Source organism: Papio anubis, chromosome 9, assembly GCF_008728515.1.
Source record: "Papio anubis isolate 15944 chromosome 9, Panubis1.0, whole genome shotgun sequence".
Lineage (NCBI taxonomy): Eukaryota > Metazoa > Chordata > Mammalia > Primates > Cercopithecidae > Papio > Papio anubis.
In genome coordinates this window covers 102,917,086-102,942,943 of record NC_044984.1, presented here as the reverse complement: position 1 = coordinate 102,942,943, position 25,858 = coordinate 102,917,086, and the positions used below count along the sequence as shown (strand labels likewise).

The window sequence follows — 25,858 nt, the reverse complement described above, 5'->3', positions numbered from 1 at the left end:
ACGAGGTTTCTCACAGTGTTGTCCAAGCTGGCCTCTAACTTGTGGCCTCAAGCATTCCTCCCAGCTTGGCCTTCCAAAGTGTTGGGATTACACGTGTGAGCCACCATGCTAGGCCCCAAACCTTTTTTTTTGTTTTTTCTTTTTTAGATTTTATTATTATTATTATTTTGCTCTTTTCCTTTTATTTCTTTTGGGGGCATTATTTGTTGTGTTTATTTGCTCTTGTGTTCTTTCTTGGTTTGTCTTCATTTATTTCTAATTTTTTTCTTGATTTCTGTCACTTTATTTTTTGAGTTTTTCAAGTTCTTATTTATAATGTTTTATATATTATTTTCTTATTTTGAATTACTATAATGTAGTTTTTATCTCTTTTGAGCATGTCTTTTTAGCATCTTTGTATTGTCTAAAGGGATGTTATTCTGTGTCTTATTCTCTTTTGTTCTGACAGTAATTTTGGAATTCAACCTTGATTTTTTTTTTCTTGCTTATTTTTATGTGGATTTAATTTTCCCAAGCTTTTTAGATGGTGGCTTGGTTCAGAGAGCTGCTCTAATTTCACAGAGCTCCCTCTCTGACATCTTCAGATAGTGTTCAGAAACATGGTGCCTTGCTTTCTGAGATTTCCTGGCCTGGCTTTTATGTAGCCTCTCTTATGCTTTTATCCCTCTTATTTCTATCCTGCTGAAATTCGATTTCATTTCCTGGAGTGTCTGCTTTGTGGGCCCATCTGGAAGGGAGCCCTCTCTGGGTGATTTTGAGAGTGCTGGGGTCTAGATTGTGCCTGCCTCTTCAGACCTTTTAAATTCAGTACTCCTATGCCCAGCTTCTGTTGGAAAAAGCAAAATCCTTCCCAGTTTCTACTGCTGATCTCACACCGGCCTGCTGCCCTCGGGTCTGTCAGGTGTCCCCTTGCTGTCCCCTCCCACACAAACCCGAGGCCGATCACATGCAGGTCGTGTGGCTGTTGGTGTTTGCTCCCACCCACTTGAATTTTGGGGATATCACCTAGTTTGTGTAAATGTTGTCCCTGGATTTTTGTTTTATTTTGTTTTCTGCTAGCTCTGTATTTTTATGGAGGGACTTTGGAAAACCCCCCAAACAATGCTGCCACTGAGATTCTGCCATCTCCCAGAATCCTCAATGTTGCCCTTTTACTGGCATTGCTGGAGTGCACATTTTGTAAATTAAATAATGCTTTGGGATAAATCTTTCTAATTTAAAAAAGTCTTTAAGTATAGAACTAATATTTAAATCACCCTTTAATCACTTAATATCCCCCATATCATGTTATTATTGGAGTAATTGAAGCTTGTATAGCTTAGCAGTTGAAATGAAAGTTTAAAGAAATATTTGATCTTCTCTTAGCCTACCTGCTTCTTAATACCTTATTTTCCACCTTGCTCTTCTGAAGGTAAAAGAACACTGTACTATAGATCAAATGGTTTCAGACAACACCCGCCGTCCGCCCCCGCCCTTTTTTTTTTTTTTTTTTTTAACAGAAAAGCTCTGTGTAGTTTCTCAAGCCTAGGCTATTGGTAGTAGCTCATGAGCTACAAATAGTAGACAGTATAACAATGCTTAGTTTTAGAAGAAGAAGGATACCAAGGAGAGCCCGAGAGTAGGAGCTCTGAGCATTTGTAGGTTGCTTTGCTTAAATACTCTCAGCCCCGATTGCCTTACATATAATATGGAGGTATGATAGTAATAATTATGCCTATCAAGAGAGTCAAAAGGAAGCTGTAAATGTATAATGGGCTGTTATTTTTTGTAATGGGGATTTTGATGTATACCTATAGTGGATTCCTAGCAGCAAGAGTACCTTTAATAGATATTTTGTAGAAAAATACAGTGGAACCAGTTTATCAAATGAACTATAAAAGAATAAAAGTAATTTTTAAAAAACTGCTTTTGGGATTACTTATGGTATATAAATCCATGAAGTCCTAAGCATTGAAGTGTTGGTTTGCTAATTTTGTGGGCATTGATTTAGTGACAGCCACTTTGCAGTTTTAGGAGAGGGAATACCAGTCTTAAGATACATCCCCCCATTGTTTAGGCGGGGCTTCTTGCATCCTAAAAGTAAATTATATTGACACAGTTTACCTTTCATGTACTACTTTGTGAAATAGCGTTTTATACTATCACACAGCAGTTGTGTAAATCCTACTCCTGGAAACTACACTTCACTCCTACCTTTTGCAAAGTTTTGGCTCTGTGAGTTCTTTTCTTCAGCAGTATCTTCTCAAAGAGAGTTTTAAGATTGTGGCTACCTAAGTATTTTACTTGGGGAAATTTTAGCTCCAAGAAAATAATAGTGCTTTAAATAATACAAAGAGCAGCCAAGTTAAGTTTAGTGAATGATGTTGATTCAACATTGTTCCTTATCTGCAGGGTAATAATCAAACACAAATGTAAAAAATGGCTAATTCGGACAATGGGGTTGCATAATTGTTCCTTCCAGAGCCTGGGAGATGGAAAGATCTTGCAAAATGATAGTCTTAATTGTCTCCAGCTATGTAATAGTCCAAATTTTTAAGTTTAAAGGACGCTTCCCCCCTTCTCTCAAATCAATTTATTCTTCTGCAGAAATAAACAAAAATAAATACCCTATCTAATCCATTTTTGCTTCCATTATAAATTTTCCTAATATAGTTTGTTTTTGGCGGGTGGGAAGGCATTTGACAAAGACTGGAAAACCTGCTAGACAAATTCTGAAAGAGCTTTAATGCTTTCTAATATAGTTTTTACCCTGAAATAAAAATGGAAGTTGATGTTTTGGTTCCTCTCAGGCATTCAGCAGGGAGGGCTTTGTCTTAATTCCATTTTGTACAGATTGCATCTGGGCCATTTGCCAGAGGATATTATAACCCTGGCAGATCGGAACCCAACACTCGGTTCTTAGTTTTCCCGAACTCGGTGCCGCTCTGCACGTCATGGTTCATTTGGGAATGCCCTGATGCCCTACATGCAGGCCTTTGTGGGCGTCTGTGGGACGCTGTGCTGCTCTGCAGCTGCTAACCACATCTTTAAGCTTTTTCCTGTCTCATGTCTTTTCTTCATTTCCCCTTTGGAATTGGTTTCCTTAGCATTAGAAAAATAGGGTATTTTGGGGGCTAACCCTTTTTACGGCTGTAACTCTAGCCCTAGCACAGTAGCAAGTTCATGATGGGTGATTAAAATAGGGAAACAGTGTCTGGAAAGCAGTATTTGAAAAATAAAACTATTAATTAATTGTACTTTAAAATGAGTACGTGAGAGAAACCCAAGTGTTTTAGTTTTCCTTTTTTCTTGTTGGGATTGTTCTCTTGAGTTGTTCTTTTTCCATATCCAGGCTTTCACATGTGAAAAGGATGCCCATGATACAGTAGTTCTGAACATGTTCTTAAAGTTGTTTTTTTCTAGAACCACAATGGGATTTTACTGGTGGATTCACTTATTCATGTAGGAGCCCTTGGAACTGATTTCATTTTTTTGGTTATATAGATGAGAGGTTTCTATGTTGCGCAGGCTGGCCTCGAACGCCTAGCCTCGCCTCCTTATGCACCAGGACAACAGACCTGAGCCCCCGCAGCTCCTCTGATTTCATTTTTGTCCTTTCAAAACAAAACAAGGCCAGGCGCGGTGGCTCAAGCTTGTAATCCCAGCACTTTGGGAGGCCGAGACGGGCGGATCACGAGGTCAGGCGATCGAGACCATCCTGGCTAACACGATGAAACCCCGTCTCTACTAAAAGATACAAAAAACTAGCCGGGCGTGGTGGCGGGCGCCTGTAGTCCCAGCTACTCCGGAGGCTGAGGCAGGAGAATGGCGTGAACCCGGGAGGCGGAGCTTGCAGTGAGCCGAGATCGGGCCACTGCAATCCAGCCTGGGCGACAGAGCAAGACTCCGTCTCAAAACAAACAAACAAACAAACAAACAAAACAAAAAAAAAAATGAAAAAAACAAAACAAAACAAAACATTGTCATAGTAATGTGTTGTCCAAATAGAAAATGTTAGGAACACACAGCATTATTTAAATTAAGAAAATAAAATAAAAGAGAGGGAGTAGGGATAACTTGTACTCTTTGCTGTGCTGAGATGCCTACTCTGGGTGTTTTATGTCTGTTCTCCTCTGCACTCACTGCATACAGGTTTGAGAAAGCTGGTTGGTATTACAATACCAGTCTGTAGCCATAGAACAAAGAAAAGCTAAGCCTACTCAGAGATCAGATCTGTCGTTACTGTGGTAATTGGCCTAGGTATAAACCAGAGCTTTCACACATATGATATCTTGGGTGTAAATTAGTTAGTATTAATTAATTGGGTACAGTGCTGAATTAATTTGAAGACAAGACTCCTTCTAAGAAATTCTGATGTTCAGACCTAGAAATATATATGAGGTCATAGTGGTCATATAAACAGCAAGAAAAGTCATCATGAAAATATGGTAGGCTCTTTTTTTTTTTTATTTTGCCATGCACTATTCTAAGCCTTTATGTGCATGATTATATTTAGTTATCGTATCAGCACAGTAAGCCATGAGCGTGGCCTATTTTACAACTTAGGAAACAGGCTCAGAGAGTGACAGTTTTGTCAAGGGTCACACAGCTGATAAAAGGCCCAGCCAGACCCAGATCTGTCTAGCTCCAAAGAAAGCCCCATGCTCTTCTCCCTCATTGCAGTATTTCCTATTAGGGTAGTGTTTTGGGGCATGCAAAATGTTTGAGCTCATTTAACCCTTCTAGTAACCCCTGAGTAAGCACAGCTGTCCCCAGTATCAAGGAAATTCAGGCTCCCAGAAGTGAAATTTCTCCTTAATGCTAACATGACCAATTAGTGTCCCAGCTCTGACAGGAGCCTGTGTCTTCTGACACCCAGACCAGCATCCCATATTACATACAAAAGGGCCAAACATGTACCAAGTGGTGCTTCTGTTTGTTATTGTCCCTGAGCTGCAGGAACATCAGTCCAAACCTGCAAGCCATCACCCGAAGTAGCAGACAACCCTGAAGAGGGCAGAGAGCCACATAATGACAGTCCTGTGAGCAGGGCCTGTGGGCGCCAGCCAGAGCACGTGTATGCTGGTGTGGAAAGACCTGCAGACCGCCCCCAAGCCCCCAGCTCTTTCCACAGTCCACTGTAGAGAACACCATCCCCTCTTTACCAGTGGATGCAAGAATTCAATTGTCTTCTCGTTTCATTTCAGAGACTTTTTCACTCAACTTTCTTCTCACATTGCAGTCCTTGTGCTTACAGTATTATTAGCTTTTTCACTCTGATGCTTTTTCCCTAGCAGCTCCTGAGCCAGCTTCTTTATGGCATTGTTTAAATGCTGCATGCACTTTTTAGAAAATTGTTCTACACATCTGTGTTTTTTATTTTGAGACTGGATATTCAATTTCTCCTTATTTTCTTCTCTACTTTCACCTAAGTCTTGTTCATCCTTAGAGGTCACCTCCTCAGGGAGCCCTCCTTGGTGAACCAAGCTTGCTTAGCAGGAAGCTTATTTCATAGTAGTGCGGTTGGCTTATGCTAGCATAGCACTGGTTGCACTGTGTGGTTCCTAGTGAATATACAGGCAATAATAACAACTAACACCCAGTGTCTGCCTTACGCCAGGCATTCTTCTAAATGTGTCAGTTTCATGTCACCATGTTAGTCTTCAAATCGCCTCACAGAGGGCAGGTTCAATATTAAGTCCTGGAAAGGTTAGGTGAATGTCCCCAAGGTCACACCACTGATATGTGACTGAATCAGGAATTCAGTCACATCAGTCTGGCCAGAGCCCATCATCTCAGCCCTGCTGTGTACTGTCTCTGCATTCTGGAGGCACTATGTGTGTGTCTGGCTCTGTGCTGAGGGTTAATTCCTTAAACCTCTTAGCACACTTCTCAGGCATAGGTACTAATGTTTTCTCTATGCAGTGATGTTTGCCAGGATCATCACAGTAAGTAGCCCAGGCAGGATTTGAACCAGACTCTGCCTGACTCCGGTGCTCACTCTCTAACCCTCTGTATCACACCACTTGGATTTGTTGTCTTTGATTTTCAGTCTGATAGAAGTCTCTGCTTTCTGTTAGACCATCAACTTCTCAAGAGCAGGGCCTGTATTTAGTTACCCAGTACTAGATGGGTTACAAGAAAATTTATTGTAACTCATTAAACATGTTACAAGAAAGAGTTAACCAAGGTAGTAAAATGGGTTAAGTGCTTGTCTTATGTGCATAAACCCAGCCGAGGGAACCATTAAACCAGCTGGAGGTGAGGTAAAGAAGGAACACACAAAGTTTCCTTATTTTAAAAATTAATAAATGTTTTGCTTCATCATTAAAATTTTCTTTTAATCCAGGAAAAGATGATGGGGAGAAGCTAGAGAAAGGAAAAGGTTGAGTCCCCATTATGAGCTCTGCTTCTGCCCTCATATTTTAAGGTTGGAAATGCTGATTATAACCAAAGCGTCCCATCACTCCACATCTCATTAGTGATTTGGAGAATGCACTGGCTGTGCTCAGAGTTAGACACAGAAGCGTTTTCAGTCCTTGCGAGGAAACCCAGCAGGCCATGGTTGGGGTGCCATCTGGAGATCGAAGGTGGTATTACCACTCTGTCAGTTCTAAGTGGGGTCACAGTGCATCTTGCAAAATGCATTTCCTGTTGAGTCACTAAAGTCCCATTTCATAATTGTTTTTCTGTCGACTTCATGCTTTGATCAAATTAATAGTCACTGTTTTCTGTGTGTTCTGTTCAAAATGTCAGTCCTGCTTTATATTCAAATAGTCAAGTTCAATGTGGAGTTGTTTCACTAATCATAAATTCTTGAACAAAAATAGTGCATATCAGGATGAAAGCTGACATGCAGTGCTGGAGGAGAGCAGATGCCCACATTCTCCACAGGGGAAAGAGGCCTGGGTCAAGGTCTGTTCCGCAGAGGATCCTTTTCCTTCTATGCTTGTTCACACTTGCCTTGCTTAAAATTTGCTGAATGATGGTGGGGCTTTGGGGAAATTAGGTGATGTTCTAAGCTTGGGCCCTCAAAATGCAGGTTTATTTTTGCCATGATTTGCATAAGGGGTTATATTTAGCCTGGGCAGAATTGAGCTGTAAAAATGAACAAATCACTCAACTCATGACCTTTTCCCACTCTTCAGAATGGCAAACTTTTCTCATTTTTTTGCAGGACAGTTGAACTGAGCTGAACCCTAAACACTCATGCAGTCTAGATCTCTGCCTTCCACTAAGCAATTGAAAACAGACAATTGTTTGTCCCTTCTTTAAAGTTCCCACAAAGGAAAATTCTGTTTCTCACGTGTTCTAGTGTTGAACATGATTTTTCACTGACAAGTTCTTAAATTTTTCATGAGCTAGTTCCTCAAAATAATTTTCTGATGGTAAATTTACTTGTTTTAATCTTCATGTAGAAGATAATGATTTTAAGCGTTAGCTTTTTCATAAGCTTAAATACTATTTAATATCTGGTCTTCTGTAGGGTTCTTGATGCTACTCAGCTTACCTGTAACTCAGCCCTTTTCTTAGAGGTTGTTTGTTTCTTAACCCTTTGAAACCTTTCTCTTCCATTGTTAAATGTAAAGTCTTTCATTCCTTCCACTCATACTTTCCCTGTCCCTCTCTCCCCCTGTGCCCAGGCATGTCCTCAGTTAAGATACGGCGAGTCTTCTGCATGTCTTCACCAGTCAAGAGGATTTTTTTTTAAGTCACAAGTTTTATTGAGATATAATTCACATATAATTCACTCATTTAAAATGTACAATTCACTGATTTTTAGAATATTCACAACCATCACCACAGGCAATTATAGAAAATTTTCATCACCTCAAATAGAAACCCAAATCCTTTAGCTATCACCCCTCCACCTGTCTCCCTCCACACTCCCCAACACTAAGCAACCACTATTCTACTTTCTGTCTTCATGGATTTGCCTCTGCTGGACATTTCACATACGTGGAATCCTGCAATATGCGGTCTTCTATGTCTGGCTTCTTTCACTTTGCACAATGTTTTTAGAGTTTGCTCATGTTGTAGCATGTATCAATACTTCATTCTTTTTTATGGCCAAATAATATTCCAGTGTATGAATATGTCACATTTTGTTTAGCCATTTATCAATAGATGGATATTTGGGTTGTTTCCACCTTTGGGCTGTTACAAATAATGCTTCCATGAACATTCTTGTACAAGTTTTTGCATGGACACATAGTTTCCATACTCTTGGGTATATCCCTAGGAGTGGAATTACTGGGTCATATGATAACTCTGTTTAATCATTTGAGGAACTGCCAAGCTGTTTTCCAAAGTCTGCCACCAAATGGTGGCTGTACCATTTTACATTCTCACCAGCCATGTACGCAGGCTCTGATTTTTTCATATGCTTATAAACACTTGTTATCTTTTTGTTTCTAATGGGCATGAAGAGAGCTTGTGGTTTTGATTTGCATTTCTGTAATAACTAGTAATGCCAAACATCTTTTTATGTGCTTTTTCACCATTTATATGTCTTCCTTAAATGTCTATTTAGATGACTGGCCTGTTTTTTTTTTTTTTTTGAGACGGAGTCTCGCTGTGCTCCCAGGCTGGAGTGCAGTGGCGTGATCTCGGCTCACTGCAAGCTCCGCCTCCCGGGTTCACGCCATTCTCCTGCCTCAGCCTCCCAAGTAGCTGAGACTACAGGCGCCCGCCACCACACCTGGCTAGTTTTTTGTATTTTTAGTAGAGACGGGGTTTCACCATGTTAGCCAAGATAGTCTCGATCTCCTGACCTCGTGATCCACCCGCCTCGGCCTCCCAAAGTGCTGGGATTACAGGCTTGAGCCACCGCGCCCGGCCCTGGCCTGTTTTTAAATTGGATTATTTGTCCTTTGGTTGAATTCTGAGAGTTCTTTATATATTCTTGCTATAGGTCTCTTATCAAATGTATGATTTGCAAGTTATTTTCTCCCATTCTGTGGATTGTTTTTTCACTTTCTTGATAGTGTCCTTTGAAGCACAAAAGCTTTTAATTTTGATGAGGTCTAATTTATTTTTTTCTTTTGTAATATTTTCTATAATACACGTTATAAAAATATTAAGTGTATTTTTATTTTCCAAGTGTAAAATTATAGAAAATATGTTTTAAGGCCGGGCATGGTGGCTCACGCCTGTAATCCCAGCACCTTTGGGAGACTAAGATGGGCATATCATGAGGTCAGGAGATTGAGACGATCCTGGCCAACACGGTGAAACCCCATCTCTACTAAAAATACAAAAAATTAGCCGGGCGTGTTGGCAGACACCTGTGGTCCTAGCTACTTGGGAGGCTGAGGCAGGAGAATGGCGTGAATCTGGCAGGTGGAACTTGCAGTGAGCCAAGATCGCGCCAGTGCACTCCAGCCTGGGCGACAGAGTGATACTCCGTCTCAAAAAAAAAAAAAAAAGAAGAAGAAAAGAAAATATGTTTTAAAAATTACATCATCATCCCATCAAGAACCACAGACTTAGCTAAGTGTCTTCATCCCAATCCTTTTCTTGAGTGTTTCAATCATTTTGTATTTTTCTTTCAATTTTTTGCATGCTTCTAACTGGAGAGTTTTGAACTTCACAAGGAATTTAGAATAAAATCCCAAATAATATTAAATAAAAGCTGAGAGGTAATGTTTGCAGTCCTTGTTGGTATCCTGATCTCCAGTAACATATTACATTTTAAAAACAGCTGATACTTGGGAGGCTGAGGCAGGAGAATTGCTTCAACCTGGGAGATGGAGGTTGCAGTGAGCCGAGATCGCGCCACTGCACTCCAACTCGTTCAACAGTGTGAGACTCCGACTCAAAAAAAAAAAAAAAACAGGCCGGGCGCGGTGGCTCAAGCCTGTAATCCCAGCACTTTGGGAGGCCCAGGCGGGCGGATCACGAGGTCAGGAGATCGAGACCATCCTGGCTAACATGGTGAAACCCCGTCTCTACTAAAAAATACAAAAAAACTAGCCGGGCGATGTAGCGGGCGCCTGTAGTCCCAGCTACTCGGGAGGCTGAGGCAGGAGAATGGCGTGAACCCGGGAGGCAGAGCTTGCAGTGAGCCGAGATCCGGCCACTGCACTCCAGCCTGGGCGACAGAGTGAGACTCCGTCTCAAAAAAACAAAACAAAACAAAACAAAAACAGCCTAGCACAGTCATTTCACAACATTCTGCTTTTCATCCACATATCACTGTATGTTCTGTTTATATAGAGCAAATCTTTGAAGTGGATGGTTACTGTAAATGTGATAATGAAAGGCAGTAGCTTTCATGTGGATCATCTTTCTTCCTTCTCCAACAGGTATGGCAGATCCCAGAAAATGGACTCACGCTTTCCCTGACTGAACCTGTGGTGATTTTGGAAGGCCACTCAAAGAGAGTCGGCATCGTGGCTTGGCATCCGACAGCTCGCAATGTGCTTCTTAGTGCAGGTGAGAGCTGAGCTCAGCGGTCCTCCCCTTGTCTTCCACTCTTGTGGCTCTCTGAGTAGGGGGAAGCAAATGTGTTTTGGTTGTGTGCTCTATGGTTTTAAAGCAGATTATTAGGAAACCATGGTGAAGAGGATTGGGTGAGGTGCACTGCTCCCCCAGCCCACACACATACTTGTGTGTGTGTGTGCATGTGCGTGTCTTTCAGGGCCACTTTGACAACCTGAGGAAAGCTATGTATTTCCTGCTATAATTTCAGCAGGTTTCATGGTTCCTGCCAGGGCCCTCCATGAACCATAGTTTTGTTTATTTCTGATATGTAGAAGGTATACTTGGTTGGGAGCCAGAAACCCTGGGTTCCGTCTGTGGTGTTGCTGCTGGCTTTGGGAGACCCCATTAGGCAAATACGCTCCTTCGTTTTTAAAAAAACTCATTTTCCCCTGCTATACAATTAGTATATATTAGTATATGTTCTCTATAGTATACACAAAAGGAAAAAAAAATCACTTTTCATCCCACTACTCAGAGGGAAGATCATTATTACTTTTTTGATGTTTCTTTCTGAAAGGTATTTCTGTGCACATACATAAATTATTTTACATACAGAGATGGATTCATACACTTTACACATGGGCTGCTTTCTGTACTTGGTGGTACGCTGTGACCCTTTTCAAGTGCCATTGAACACTCTTCTGTTTTTAATGACTTCATACTAATCCATTTTCTGGATATACCTCATTTTACTTGATTAGTCTCCTATTTCTGGATATTGGTGTTGTACAGAAATCTTTTCCTTTATCTAAAATTGGAGATTTCATTTTCTTTTATGGAAGCAATACAGAGAGCATGAGGGAACTTTGTGGGATGATGGAAATATTCTGTATCTTGATCATAGTAATGGCTACATGAGTATATACATTTGTTGAAACTTACCAAATATATGCTTAAGATAGGTGCATTGTATTGTATGCAAGTTATACCTTAATAAAAGTGGTTGCCAGGCATGGTGGCTCATGCCTGTAATCCCAGCACTTTGGGAGGCCGAGGTGGGCGGATCACGAGGTCAGGAGATTGAGACCATCCTGGCTAACACGCTGAAACTGTGTCTCTACTAAAAATACAAAAAAAATAGCCGGGCGTGGTGGCGGGCGCCTGTAGTCCCAGCTACTCAGGAGGCTGAGGCAGGAGAATGGCATGAACCTGGGAGGCGGAGCTTGTAGTGAGCCGAGATCGCACACTGCACTCCAGCCTAGGCGACGTAGCGAGACTCTGTCTCAAAAAAAAAAATAAAAATAAAAATAAAAATAAATGAAAGTGGTTTATTTAAAAAGTGATACTAATGTTAGAGATATAATTTTTAAAGGTCTTTCCCCTCACCAGTAAAAAGGCGGGGCGGGGGGCAGTTCGGTTTTTAACGGGGAATACAGAATGTTTATGATTCACAGTGAGTTAAATAAATTATAATGCCAAGTACCTATTGAAACTAAGGCCCACTTTTCAAAAAAGATGCCATGTTTTTTATAGTCACCATTGACTATACTTGGGAATGATTTTTGATGTTCTATTCAGAACCTCAGTCTGATTAAGGAGAGGAAAAAAATTCCAGAGCTGGAATTCCATCATGGAAAATTTCCTGCTACCTTTCTCATCAAGGCTCAACATAGGGCAGCAGCAACAGACTGGTCTGCATTCTCCCTTTTACATGTGAAGGAGAATGGGTGATTGTCATGTTCTGCATATTTTTAGACTATGTGATTCAGCTGCCGGGGCTGAAGTTACCTGTTTGCCTATGTGTTTGCCTATGAGGAATAAGACAGAAGAAGGTTCAATTGTCCATCCCAGAGCTTAGCTTCAACTTTTTTTGTTTGTTGGTTTGTTTGTTTGTTTTTTGAGATGGAGTTTCGATCTTGTTGCCCAGGCTGGAGTGCAATGGCGTGATCTCGGCTCACCCCAACCTCCGCCTCCAGGATTCAAATAATTCTCCTGTCTCAGCCTCCCAAGTAGCTGGGACTACAGGCATGCGCCACCACACCTGGCTAATTTTGTATTTTTAGTAGAGACGGGGTTTCTCCATGTTGGTCAGGCAGGTCTGCAACTCCTGACCTCAGGCGATCCGCCTGCCTCTGCTTCCCAAAGTGCTGGAATTACAGGCTTGAGCCACCGCGCCTGGCCAGTTTCCTACTTCTAACCCTTAGGTAACTTAAGTATCCTGGATATTAGTGGCTATTTTTTCTAAATGATTTCAAAATTGCTTTATTGGCAAGAATCCACCTCTAGGATGTCTTTCCCGTATTTTGCTTCATCCTTGAACTAACATCCTAGGAGCAACACATGCTGCCTCTTTTTTTTTTTTTTTTTGAGATGGAGTCTGGCTCTGTCACCCAGCAGGCTGGAGTGCAGTGGCGGACTGCCGGCTCTACTGGCCTCGCCTCCTGGGTTCCGCCATTCTCCTGCCTCTCAGCCTCCCAAGTAGCTGGGACTACAGGTGTGCACCACCACACCTGGCTAATTTTGTATTTTAGTAGAGACAGGGTTTCACCGTGTTAGCCAGGATGGTCTCCATCCTGACCTCGCCAGCCAGCCCTCGGCCTCCCAAAGTGCTGGGATTACAGGCGACCGCTTTTAGCCAGCCAAGCTTAACCACATACTGCCTCTTTTTTAAAGGGACCTACCTGGAGGCTTGGGGCCAGACCCTTGAAGGAAGGAAAGAGTTGGTGAGAGCTGAGGTGGTGACTGAGTTGACATCATGGGCCTCTTTCAGAATGGTTTCCTGAATCCATGTAGCTACTTGATTACAGTTTGGGCTTCACCATGATCAGAGCAGTCTTGGTCTATTTTTCTCTTCATTTAAGGTACAGCTCTGTTGTGAGCAAACAGGCCTTACTCTTGGCTTTCCCTTCCACTGTTGCACCATACTTCTAATATCCCAAAGCTGTGTCTTAGAGCCTCACTGATTTGAATAACCTGCATGAAGTTTTTATTGAGTGCCCTAAACATTATTTAAACCTTTTATTTTTAGTTTATTTAGCTGAAATAAGCTATATTCGCCCTGATGCTTGAACTTTTACCCTAGAAGGCTTGGAAGTCACTTGGGTCTCACCAGCCAGTTAACTCCTTTAAAGAAAATAGGGTTCATTTTGGTTTTCTTTGTTTTTGTTTGGTTGTTTCATATTAAAAGTTAACAAGTTGCAAACTTAACAAGTTGTGTTTTTACTTTAACATCTTTATTTGTTTATACAAACTCTTTTCTTTGTCTTCAGTTTTTTAACTCTCTTAGTAAAGTAGGGGCCTCTAGTAGGGTCTCTGACAATCCAGCCACTCTTTCTCTCTCTGCCTCTACATATACACACATATATTCTCCCTGTATCTGTAGTTTTCTGAGTGTGTTGTATAGGTGTTTCTAATCTTCTAATCTCTATTGATGGTTTTGCCTGTTTAGGCTGCAATGATAATGCCATTATCATCTGGAATGTAGGAACAGGGGAAGCCCTTATGACATGGACTGATATGCATTCAGACATGATTTACAATATGGCTGGAACGGAATGGCAGTCTGATCTGCACAGCTTCAAAGACAAGAAAGTGAGAAGTCATTGATCCCAGGAAACAAAGAGATAGTTGCTGTGAGTATTCTAGTGAAATCTCAGTAGTCAGGGCACTTGACTGAGTGTGAGCTCTTTGCTTTTAAGGCAGGAAGGCAGCAGTGGTGCTGGTCAGTGGGACCCCTGTATTGTGTAGACACTAACTGTGAATAGAAAAGGCTTATAAAGGCTTCTGTGTCTCCCAGTTGTGCTTCTCTCAGAGTTGTAAATTTGTAGCTTTACTCAAGTCTCTCACTTTGTAGCCTTTTTCACAAAGAAATAGTTTGTATCAGTTCACTAGAGTCCTTAAGAGTTTGTAAGTCTTGATCAATTAAACCAATTGGCTGCATTCCTGATTTTGCAGCTTAGTATTGAATATTGATAGATCAGTTCCCTCCACCCTTTTCCAAACACAACTGTAATAAAGATGCAACAGGTGGCGGGCATGGTGGCTCTCCGCCTGTAATCCCTACTTTGGGAGGCCAGGTGAGTGGATCATTTGAGTCAGGAGTTTGAGAGAGACAGCCTAGCCAACCGATGCGGCTTATCTCTACTAAAATACAAAAAAAAGGAATCCGGTGAAAGCAACAGGTTCTCTAATCCAGCTTGTCTTGGTTTCTGCCAGCAGCAAACTGGACCCCACAGCCAAAATCCCACATACCACAGCAAAGATGGACATTCGATTCTGTAGTCGAAGTGTTGAAACTACTGCGTAGTGAGTCTGAGAAGGCCTCACTTGCCTCTAGAGCCCCTTCTTGGGATAATAGTTATTCTTTGTAGCATTCTTTTTCAAGAGTTGGTATTAGTGGCGGTGCCCTTTAGGCCTGAGACTTACCCAGCCCTGTGTAAAGTGTTTTCTCCACCCGACATCTTCCAAAGGGTTGTCTAGTGCATTCATTAAACTACCAAGGTCAAGGAAGAGAATTAACTAGACAAGGCTTCTTTCTGCCCTATGATATTGGTGAAATGTGATTCCTAATCTTATGTTATTATCCTTGAGAAACAAACATTAAGTCAGAGTTCCTTTAAATTGGTGGATTTCGCCAGTGCATAGACTTGGGTTGGCTGCGGGTTATGGTGGAGAGAGTGAGGCTTCTGAGTCAAATCTGGCACTCTCTTGCTGCCTCCGGGCCGGCCTTGGCCAGATCACATAGTATCTCTTTGTTTCACACCCTCAGCATCTGGGAAGGGGATGGTTAACACTGACTTCCCTCCACCCAGGTGAACATGAATAGCAATTAGAGGTTGGATCTATGCCTGGGTTCCCCACTCACGCTTATCTTCTACTTGCAGGTTTAATATGTGGCATGTACCTTTTGCTCTCAGGAGGAAGGAGAAAGCGCACATGAAGAACCCATGAGCCATCTTCCTGGCCGATGATGTCTTCACCACTGGGTTCAGCCGCGCTGAGTGGCGGCAGCTGGCTCTCTGGAATCGGTCATACTCGGCTTTTCTGCTTGCTTTCACTTGAGTTTTCTGTCTGTTCTAAGCAGGTCTTCCGGTGAGTAAGTGGGTGCCAGTTCTTAGTGTGAGATTTTCTAGCTACTCATCTTAAATTGGATGTGAAGTTCTTATCCTCATTGGAACACTGGTAAATGTATTTCAAAGACATACTTTTGATAATCCTGAAGAGGCTGTTGACTATATTTTTTAAAAGAAGAGCGATATGAAGAATCTAGTGTTTTGGATTTGGGAAATAAGTTCATATTTCCTCAATAATACGATCCAATTTAAATCAAAATAGTCATGCTTGGGAAAATATTCATAATTAAGCTTAAGTGGGGAAAATACAGCATACATGGTCAGCTCAATCTCAGTGTGGCACATGTGTGGGAAAATGATCAAAAATGTACTTCTGCACCCACCCACTGGGCTGTAGGTTTTTAGACATGAGACTGGTGCATATTTCTATTTTATATATCTTTCAACTTTTTCCAGCTTACACATATTTTATAGTTTAAAAATTACTTTTAAAAATAATAAAATAGGGTGGGCACAGTGGCTCATCCTGTCCTGTCGCCGGAGGCTGAGGCAGCTGGATCACTTGAGGCAGGAGTTTGGGAAGTAGCCTGGCCAACATGAGTGAAACTCTGTGTCTGCTAAAAATACAAAAAAGTGATGGCCAGGGGTGGTGGCATGTGCCTGTAATCCTAGCTCTCATGAGGCTGAGGCAGGAAAATCTCTGGAACCTGGGAGGCCGGAGGTTGCAGTGAGCGAGAATGCTTTTGCACTCCAGCCTGGGCAGAGGGAGACTCAGTCTTAAAAAGAAAAAGAAAACAGTAACAAAGGAGAGGGTGCTCTCATCATTGTCATGAAATCACATTGATGTATCGTGCATTATGTTGTCCAGTCAGTGAAATTTTAGTGGTGGATCTCATTTGGCATCCCTGTTGCTGTTTCCATGTGAAGTATTGTATATTGCATAGTTAAAGTTCTATTATTTCTAAAATGGCTCATAATTAGGGATAGAAGAATGTCCCAGGTCATGAAATTTTATTTTAAAAAAATGTACTTTACACATATATGTAGTATTATCTTCCCCTAGAAAATAGCCTACAGAGACAATTGCTCTTCCTTTAAGAGATGGACACTAGCAATGGGGTGTTTGTTTCCGCCTTTTCTATGACCCTGATGACACCAGCATCATTTACTTATGTGGAAAGGTAAACAGTAATTTTGATGTTTGATTGGTAAATCCTATAAGTGAAACATTTATCCTTCAGAGATTTAAGGAGGGGCAATGTGTTGTATCTGTTTTACTTTTTCTAATTTGTGTGTGTATGTTATAAGCTGGGACAGATAATTTGGTATTTTTAGGTCTTGAGACTGGACTGTGTGCAGCTTGCCAGTTGTGCAATGATAGCATGCATGTTCCATACTTGGCCTGAAGCAGGGGTTGGGCTGGAGTGCTGGGAAAATATAATCAGAGCTCTTGTGAAAAAGACACGCACGGTGTTTTCATTTTCACCTAGCAGTGCTACCTGATTGGTGATTTTAAAATTTATCTGTACTTGTGTCGGATGGGCAGCCAGTTGGCCACATCGAATGCTGGTGTTGGATAGCCTAGATGAGCATGTGTACTTAGTGCACACACACCATAGACTTGGAAGGAGAATGGTGCTTTGTGGATTTAGCTTTTGAGGCCTCAAAGACTCTCCGGGGGTTTCTTTCTGGGGTTCAGTACCCGGGGAGCCCTGGGCTTGAAGATCTGAGGCCACAGTGACTAAAGCTCAGGGGTGATGTGGATTATATGGGGAGACTCCACACTGAACTCCAAAACCTTCCTCCTGCCTTATAGGCTCAACATGCCTACACTGTGGGTAGCTTTATGATTTCATTTTTTTAAGTGGGAACCTTATAATTCCCCCTTTTTTGTAGGCTCAATTTCCCTTAGAACTTTTGTAGTTGAAATAATTTAATAACAGTAGGCTGTTGAGGGTAGTCCCCAGACCTGTTAGATAGCCTATACATGGGTGGTAAAGGCGCTGGTGATGTTGCTTTTCACATGGTTGATTGAGCATGCTGCAGACCTGCTTTACATTTTATAGGTCATTGTTTAGAAACAGAAGTCTTGTCTGTTTCCTTGGCTTCATTTACCTGCAGATGTTAACAGGTGTTAAGTACATTTTACCTTGCCATTGTTGCCCTTGACTGAATTAAAGCAAACAAAATAGGCAGTTACTCAGATATTAGTAACATTAGATGGAAAGTGCTTTTGGGTATGCAGAAATGACTAGTAAGGGTTTAACTTCTTTTCATTGCTGGGTATACCGATATTTGAGACAAATGGAAATCATGAGAACTGGGAGCATATTGAGGCATGGTCACCCACCTAGCTATTTTTGTCTTCTTTTCTTTCTTACATATATGTATCTCACTCTGCAGACAAGATTGCCATCATTGTTTCAGGTTGGTGTAACTGTGTGACAATTATTTGTACTTAAGACTAACATATGCTTGTATAGGAACGTTTGTTGTTTAGTGACTCTTCTAAGCAAGAGAAGTATTAGTAAGTGTACACATTGCCATGAGATGGCACATTCTGAGGATACTCACTAAAACTGAGTTTCTTCATTAGAAAATCTCACTTTGTATCATCAATATCATCAGTGCCTGGTATTGGTGCTTATATGAGTCTGTGAACAGCATTAGATTATATATAAATCAATATTGCATTCTCAGCAATTCTCTTAGTCTTTGTTTGTTTGTTTGTTTTTGAAGTTGAATTGCAATGTAGCTGTTTGGCAGCAGGAGGCATTGTTTTTGCCCTAACCCTGGCCACAATTGCGGGGCTCCAGGGGGAGTAAAGTTAAAAGCCTTTTGTAGGAACCAAAGAGACCTCTTAAGGCATGCTAGTATTTGATAAGTGAGGTTACTTTGTGAGAAAAGAAACTGTCATATGCTTTAGGCAAACCTCTTTACCTTGGGGAAGAAAAGGTCAACTACTGGGGGTCCCAACTAATGCGGGTTTTATAGAGGGGAAAAGAGACACCCCGCATCCAGAGGTTTCAGTTAACAATCCGTGCGTTTATCTCTGGTTTCTTGGGGTGACAGCAGTATTAAGCTATTTTGAGATCCGCGGATGAATCCCGATACGTCCACTACCTCTCAGCACACATTCGGCAGCAAGGGGCCTCAGAGAGGGATGGGTTACATGCCAGAGGACTTGATGTTGTTAACAAATAGTTGCCAGGTAAGGAGAATCGAGATTACAATGTCAAGTATTCCTAGGTTGGTGTAACTGTGTGACAATTATTTTGTGCCAGACTAGCATATGCTTCAGATCTTAAAATATCTGACATTTCTAGGCAAAGAAGTAGTAAGAGGTGTACCCATTGCCGTCAGATGATGGCACTTTCCTAGGATACTCACTAAAACAGCAGTTTCTTCATTAGAAAATCTCACTTTTTTTTTTTTTTTTTTGAGACAGAGTCTTGCTCTGTTGCCCAGGCAGAGATGCAGTGTTGTTCCCTGGTTCAGGCTGTTCTCCTGCCTTAGCCCAGTAGCTGGGATTACAGGCTGCCCACCACCACACACCCAGCACATCTCACTTTTTATGTATCATCTGAATGCCTGGTGATACCAGGCAATGGCCACAAAGAAATTCTATGAAGCCCATTTCTTTCTATCCTTGTAGTACTGGCTTAGGTGGTACCTGTTTCCCTGCCCAGATAACTGAAGTGCAGCTTGGTGAAATTGGCATAGCTGGGGTGTATTGCACCTACTGAAGCTAGTGGCGTGGGCTTCATGGGAATGTCTTGTAGCTGTATTACTCTATCTCAAATCAAATAATGGTAAAAGATGAATGCAGTAATGTTAGTGTCTTAATCTTCAAACTGAGGTGATGGTCAGTGTTCCCTGGTGGGCAAGTAGGGGAGAGCCTGGCTCGGGGATGGAAAAGGGGGCAGTTTTCCTACCCTATGAGTGGAAGAACCAGAATCAGAACTGTATTTGGGGCCCCACTGGTCCTAAAATAGAGAAACCAAAGGTCCTACAGTGGGGCGATAGGTTAGCTTGATTTAGGAAGTTCAGCTATGATTTAATTTCTACCTCTCTGTACTACTTCTGATTTTTAAAAAATTCATATTCTAAATGCTGGGCTTCCTAAGGGACAGGCTTTTTTCTCATGCTAGTCAACAAATGTACCCTCTGAGACTCAGTGACCACTAGCCATTTCAACCAACAGAATAATTAGCATTACATCATCACATGAAGGGTCATACCAAACATTTGTATAACACTGTGTTTATACGGACTTTTAAAAACCTTGCTGTTCTGATCTCACAATTAAAGAATTGATGCTTATGTCTTTCAAAATAAAAGTAAAAGAATTTTTATAAGCCCCCTTTTTATATTAATCTCTAGTAAAAATACAAAAATTAGCTGTGTGTGGTGGTGGGTGCCTGTAATCCCAGCTACCTGGGAGGCTGAGGCAGGAGAATCCCTTGAACCCGGAAGGTGGAGGTTGCAGTGAGCCAAGATGGTGCCACTGTACTCCAGCCTGGCCAACAGAGTGAAACTGTCTCAAACAAACAAAAACAAACAAACCAAAACTTTCTATGGGAGTTTTTGTTTGTTTGTTTTAGTTGGAATAATGAAGGAAAGCTGTTACAGATAATTGAAAATTGTGGTTTAAACCAAACTAATCAAAATGTGGTTCAAAATAGACTGAATTCGAGTTTATGATTACATCCAGTATTTCAAAACACATTTGTTGTCATCTAAAAGTTCCACATACTATAAACACAGTTGTTTGGAATGTCTCCGATTTATGAAGTGTTTCTTGAGCATTTATTGTATGGCAGGCACTGTGCTAAATATGCTACTTGCTACCTCTTACTTTTCATAACAATCCTATGTGGTAGGTGTTACTTTTATCCCCGTTTTATGGATGAAGAACTTAAGGCTTGCTGAGGTTGTCACACTCTCATGGGTTTTAGTAGTACAGCTGGAAGTCAAAGCGAAGTCAGTCTTTTTATTTGCTATACTAACCACAGAATTTTCATTAAATCGGTCTTTAAAAATGTTTTTGGGCCAGGAGTGGTGGTTCACCCTCTAATCCCAACACTTTGGGAGGCCAAGGTGGGAGGATCACTTGAGCCTGGGAGTTCAAGAGCAGTATGGACAATCTAGTGAGACCCTGTCTCTACAAAACATTAAAAAAATTAGCCAGGTGTGGTAGTATGTACCTGTGGTCCCCGTTACTCCAGAGGCTGAGGTGGGAGGATTTGCTTGAGCCCAGGAGGTCAAGGCCTCAGTGAGCTTGTGCCACTGCACTCCAGCCTGGGCGATAGAGCAAGACCCGGTCTCAAAAAAAAAAAAAAAAGTTTTTGGTGTATTTGGGACTCTTTTGGTTTTTGGTTTAAATAGTAAAGAGGCACATTTGACACAACCTTCCCTTTAAAGAGGACGATGATTTTATAAACCTTTACCACCCTGAGCTCTACTCAGCTTTTGTTCCCCTGATGCGTTAGAGCAATGTATCTGCCAGGTTGTCTTCAATGGACTCCTGCCCAGTATCAGATGCCAAAGGCTGCAGGTTTCCAGGAGAAATGAGTTTCACTGGTTTTGCATATTTGATGTGGCCGTGTCTTCTCTGACTTAAACTCTTGGAATTCAAAAAACATTTCCCCAGCAGCATTGACGCCTACACTCAACTCCCCCCTTGCACACGAGCCATTTGATCTGGTGATCTGGACAGAATGCTCACTAAGGCCACCTCTTTTGCCAGGAGCTTTAGAGAGATTTTTTTATTGTTTCCCATCTTGACTGACAAAGAAAATTGGCTGGACCTTATCAGAGTCATCATAAGAGAAGTCATTTCTGGTCTGTTTAGTTCTCTTGTACAATACAAACAAAAATGTTTTACCTTTCTTCCCCATTACAGAACTCTTTGCTCCCTTCTTCCAATATTACAGTGCAAGTTGCTTTACATTCTCTTTCCACATTTTGGATAGTTTCACATTTTTTCTTGAGTGTCATGTACGAGGTGGTTTGCTTGGAAGGGAAAATCATAATCCTACGATTTTTTTGGTTTGTTTTCTAAAAGTCATATTTATACTTACACATGTTCAACCACCTCAAGCTGGCAGAAGACCTTGTACCCACGTTGCATTGTAGATACAGTCTAACAGATGTGTGTTCTTTCCTGTATGTTGACATGGTAATTTTTTCACAAGTGAGTCAGTTTCAGTGTTGCTATTATTTCTACCAGTTTGTCTGCCCCCCAGATAATTGGCATCATACATAGACCTCTACTCATGGTTCTTGTCTCCAGTCTGCCATTTCCTAGCATAGTGACTCTTAGCTTCCGTTCTGTCATCTTGTCAACTAGGAACACTAAGTTCTGCCTATTCCCAGGGTGGATCAGTTGCGGGGATGGATAAAGAGGCACTTGACATTTCAGACAACATTGTAGAAAACTCATTATTCATCCTGTTAGTCAACCTCATATTTCACTAAATGCAACTTTGCCTTTATTTCCCCTCTGAAGATTCTTCAAACTTCATGAGAGAAAGTGTGAACCTATTATCATGACTGTTCCCAGGAAGGTGAGTGCTCAGTTTTCTAGACAATCCATGTTTTAAACAAATGTAAAAATGAAATTCAAAAATCCCAGGCCTTTCTTCTTCCTTACCCGTGGGTGCCAAATGTCTCTTGTAGTCTGACCTTTTCCAAGATGACCTGTATCCTGACACAGCGGGGCCAGAGGCCGCGCTGGAGGCAGAAGAGTGGTTCGAGGGCAAGAATGCAGACCCAATCCTCATCTCCTTGAAGCACGGGTATATTCCAGGCAAAAACAGGGATCTCAAGGTGGTCAAGAAGAACATTCTGGATAGCAAGCCCACTGCAAACAAGAAGTGCGACCTGATCAGCGTCCCCAAGAAAACTACAGACACAGCCAGTGTGGTGAGGACCACTGACTGGAGTGCAGGGGTGCTTGGCTGGTTCGGGCTTTATCGTCTGGAAAGCCCTTGTGGTCCGGGGCGTCGGCGAGTACTGTCCCAGCTGGGTGCACGGGGGTTTTCAGTAAATGAAAAAGTGGGAGAAGGTCCTCGGTCACGTGATGGTGGTGGTTTGTGGCCACACTTGCCTCCTTTAATGGAGTTAAAGCTCCTTTAGCCCCATTAAAGGAACCAAGTGTGGCCACAAACCACCAAGATTTGGATAGGTATCAGTCTTCCTTCTCTGATTTGGGTAGAAATAAAATATCATGGGAGCGTGGGGTCATAGGCACCAGGGAGAGGAGGTCCCTGGAAGGAGGCAGTGGCAAGTGTTCAGATGTAGCTAAGTGGTTACGACAGAAGGATCTGGCTGTGTGGGGTTGGCAACAAGGGGGATTTAGGCAAGAGCCCTTTGGGTGGTGGGGTGAAGGGAATCGAGCCTGCCTTTGACTCGCTGTGGCCACTGGAGAGTGCTGCTGTTGCCGGGAGAGCAGGTCCTGGGTAAGAGAGGAGGAGTGGACACACAGGGCAAGGGTTTCCCTCCCAAGAAGGAGCCTCCCAGATGGCAGGAGCTCTGTAGCCTCTGGGAGAGTCAGCCCTCGCTCTGGTCAGATAGAAGTTACTCTTGATGGAATGATTGGGGTGGTTGTGATGTAGGGCACTCTTGAAGGAGCCTGTTTTGTCCTATAGTCTAATTGGGACCCAGGAGACCCTTTATTTGAGTAAATGCACAGGCTTCGGGATCAGAAGTGGCACTGTGACACTGTGACACAGTCGCTTTGCCACGGGGTTTCAGATAGATCGGCCAGTGCTCATTGGGTTCAAAGCCCCAGATGCAGTAGGGCTTTGATGTCTCTTTTCAACTTGGTGACTATGGCTTGCCATTTGCAAAACAGAAAACTGCATTTTATATCTTACAAGTTTTGAACTGTGTTGAACTTTGTTTACTGCATTTTAATCACTGCCTCCTTTTTTTGTTTGTTTTCTTAGCAAAATGAAGCCAAGTTGGATGAGATTTTAAAAGAGATCAAATCTATAAAAGACACAATCTGCAATCAAGATGAGCGTATTTCCAAGTTAGAACAGCAGATGGCGAAGATAGCAGCCTGAAGGTCCCACCCCCACCCCTACAAAAAAATGGGAGCAAGAACTTGTGCTTGGGAGCTGGTTGTTGGTGTGGTCCTAGGGAGGGCGGAAAGGGAGGCACTGCCATTTGGAGACATTCCATTTCAGAGTTGTCAACCAGCCATAGGCCACATTCCAGTAAGAACTCAATTTGTCTCCCAAATTTGCAGAAACAAAACGTGATTTAAAAGCTGAGCTTTTTATCAGAAAGCTTTTTTGATGTTTTAAGTGTTATGTGACTTGTTGAACTTTTTAAAAAGTGCTACTTTTAAAATCCCAGATACTCTGAATTTTAGAAAACAAACTAATTCTGATTGTGTCGTGCCCAAGTACCCTTTTTTTTTTTTTTTTAAATGAATAGGGACCAATGCCACATTGCTTTTTATATTTCTTTCTTTTTTAATGTTGCCAAAACCAAAAGTAGCTTTGTTTTCCTTTGTATTTTGCTACTTTGCAGTATTTGTGTGTGGTTTTTTTTCCTTAATTTGAAAGGGACAGCACTGTGTATGTTTATAAACTAAATGAAGATAAGATATTATTTTGTATAAACATTCATCTGAGAACAATCAAAGCAGTAGCCACATGGTGCTGGCTCCTTTGCAGCACAAACCTGGTCATTTTGATGACTGTACAACAGGAAGACTTGAAAAATCACGTGGATTCATATTACCACCGCTCTCATTTCATGGAGTCTTCTGATCAAAAAAACTCACATCGTATTTCTTCCTTTCCTTTCTCTTTTCTAGAAATCGGGTGTTTGTACCAGAATGGAATTTTGCTTCTTGGTTATCCTGTGCTTCAGATGATTATAATCTAACCCAAACTAGCATGTGTTTCTGCAGTTTGTTACACACCTAGGATCTATTGCATTCATCACTTTAAACATCATGTTTCAGGTTTTGGTCAATACTTGACAAGGGTGCCCGGGACAGGAAGACGTGTGTACTGCTGAGTGTTCGTTCTTGCCCTTTTCAGCAGCTTGCCCAGCTCTTGAGTACAGTGGTGGGGACTAAAAATGAGGGCATTCGGAGAGGGGTATTTGCCCTGGGTGATCCTGTGTCCCCGTGCTGTCCCCATGCTATGTTGGAGGAGGAAGTGGCTCTTCTTCCACCAACAAAGCTCCTGCTCTACCCTCTTCCTCACATGTGCTGCGACCTCTCTCAGGGCTCTCTCAGCCATTCCTTCTTTCCTGCCTGCCTTTTAGCTCTAACCACATTAAGCTAAGATGAGGCCAGAGGGTGCGATTAAATGAATATTGAGACTGAGGAGAATGATCAAGAGTGAAGCAGAAACAGGAATGCAGACCTCTGCTGTAGCTTTAATGTGTACAAACATGTCCCTCTGCACAACTAATCTGCCCCGCCTCTCCATCTCTCACCAAGGCTGCATCAAAGCACAGAGGCTCCCCGGACTTGGAGGGGGCCAGAGACTGAGCTCTGGTTGCCTGTTCATTCCTCGGTTAGCTAGAACTTTGCCCCATTTCCAATTTCTTATAGTGCATGCTTGGGAAACAAGATGTAAGGAGCCTCTGTTCTGGAAGGGGCTGTCTGTGATTGAACGTGAAATGTGTAGTGCCATTGGGACCATGAAGGGAATTCTTGCACATGCTCGTGCTGGTGTGGGCGTGGGACTGGTTGGAAACGTCTGTATTCAGGGAGCCAGGGTGAGGGCAGAGTGTGGTGGCAGCTGAACTTGGAGTAATGCCCGTATAGAAAAAGGACCATGTTCTTATCCAGCCAATATTGGGAGTGCTGTCTCCACCATTTCAGGGCATCTGAATGTTTGATGTGGTTTCGTGTGTGTGTATGTGTGTGTTTAATATTGAAGTGGATCATGAGATGTAAAGAAAACAATAATGACAATGAGTTATATTCAAACCTGTATTTGTTTCTTTATCAGTGTAATCTGCTGAGGACCTTTGTGTCTAAGATTCAGAAATGTTTTAAGGTTCTGATATCGAATTAATGAAGTAAACAAAGTTGTTGATGGTGGTGAAACACCGTAGGGCATGTGGTTCAAAGAGAAGCAGGAGGGCAAGGGAAAGTTACCCTGATATTAGTTTGTAGCTTATGACTTATTTAATGAATAAGCCCAGCCAAACTCAGAGTAGGCGCCCAAAGCATTGTGGATTATTTTCCTATTTTGTCTTTTTTTTTTTTTTTTTTTTTTTTTTAAGCCCTGACATCCCGGAAGAGGACAGTGAATTATTCCTACGTCGGCTCTTATAGAGTGGCCATAGTGTTCTGTCAAAACACTTGCTTCCATTTTCAGAGATAAAAATCATTGATTACAAAA

At 42.0% G+C, this 25,858-nt stretch overlaps 1 protein-coding gene and 1 non-coding gene across 2 annotated transcripts in view; one reads left to right on the top strand and one right to left on the bottom strand.

The window, feature by feature from the left end:
• CORO1C (coronin 1C) overlaps window positions 1-25,858 on the top strand; it is a 124,547-nt gene extending 98,689 nt beyond the window's left edge. The window contains 11 exon segments of the mRNA XM_031650182.1: window positions 10,287-10,416; window positions 13,853-13,949; window positions 13,951-14,040; window positions 15,321-15,431; window positions 16,349-16,358; window positions 16,554-16,610; window positions 16,613-16,657; window positions 17,176-17,213; window positions 21,988-22,045; window positions 22,158-22,403; window positions 23,429-25,858. Of these exon segments, the coding sequence (XP_031506042.1) occupies window positions 10,287-10,416; window positions 13,853-13,949; window positions 13,951-14,040; window positions 15,321-15,431; window positions 16,349-16,358; window positions 16,554-16,610; window positions 16,613-16,657; window positions 17,176-17,213; window positions 21,988-22,045; window positions 22,158-22,403; window positions 23,429-23,548 (1,002 nt within the window). The 3' untranslated portion in view covers window positions 23,549-25,858.
• Window positions 2,671-2,731, bottom strand: LOC116269033. The gene has a single exon (XR_004176353.1). It is a non-coding gene; the product is annotated as a U7 small nuclear RNA (small nuclear RNA).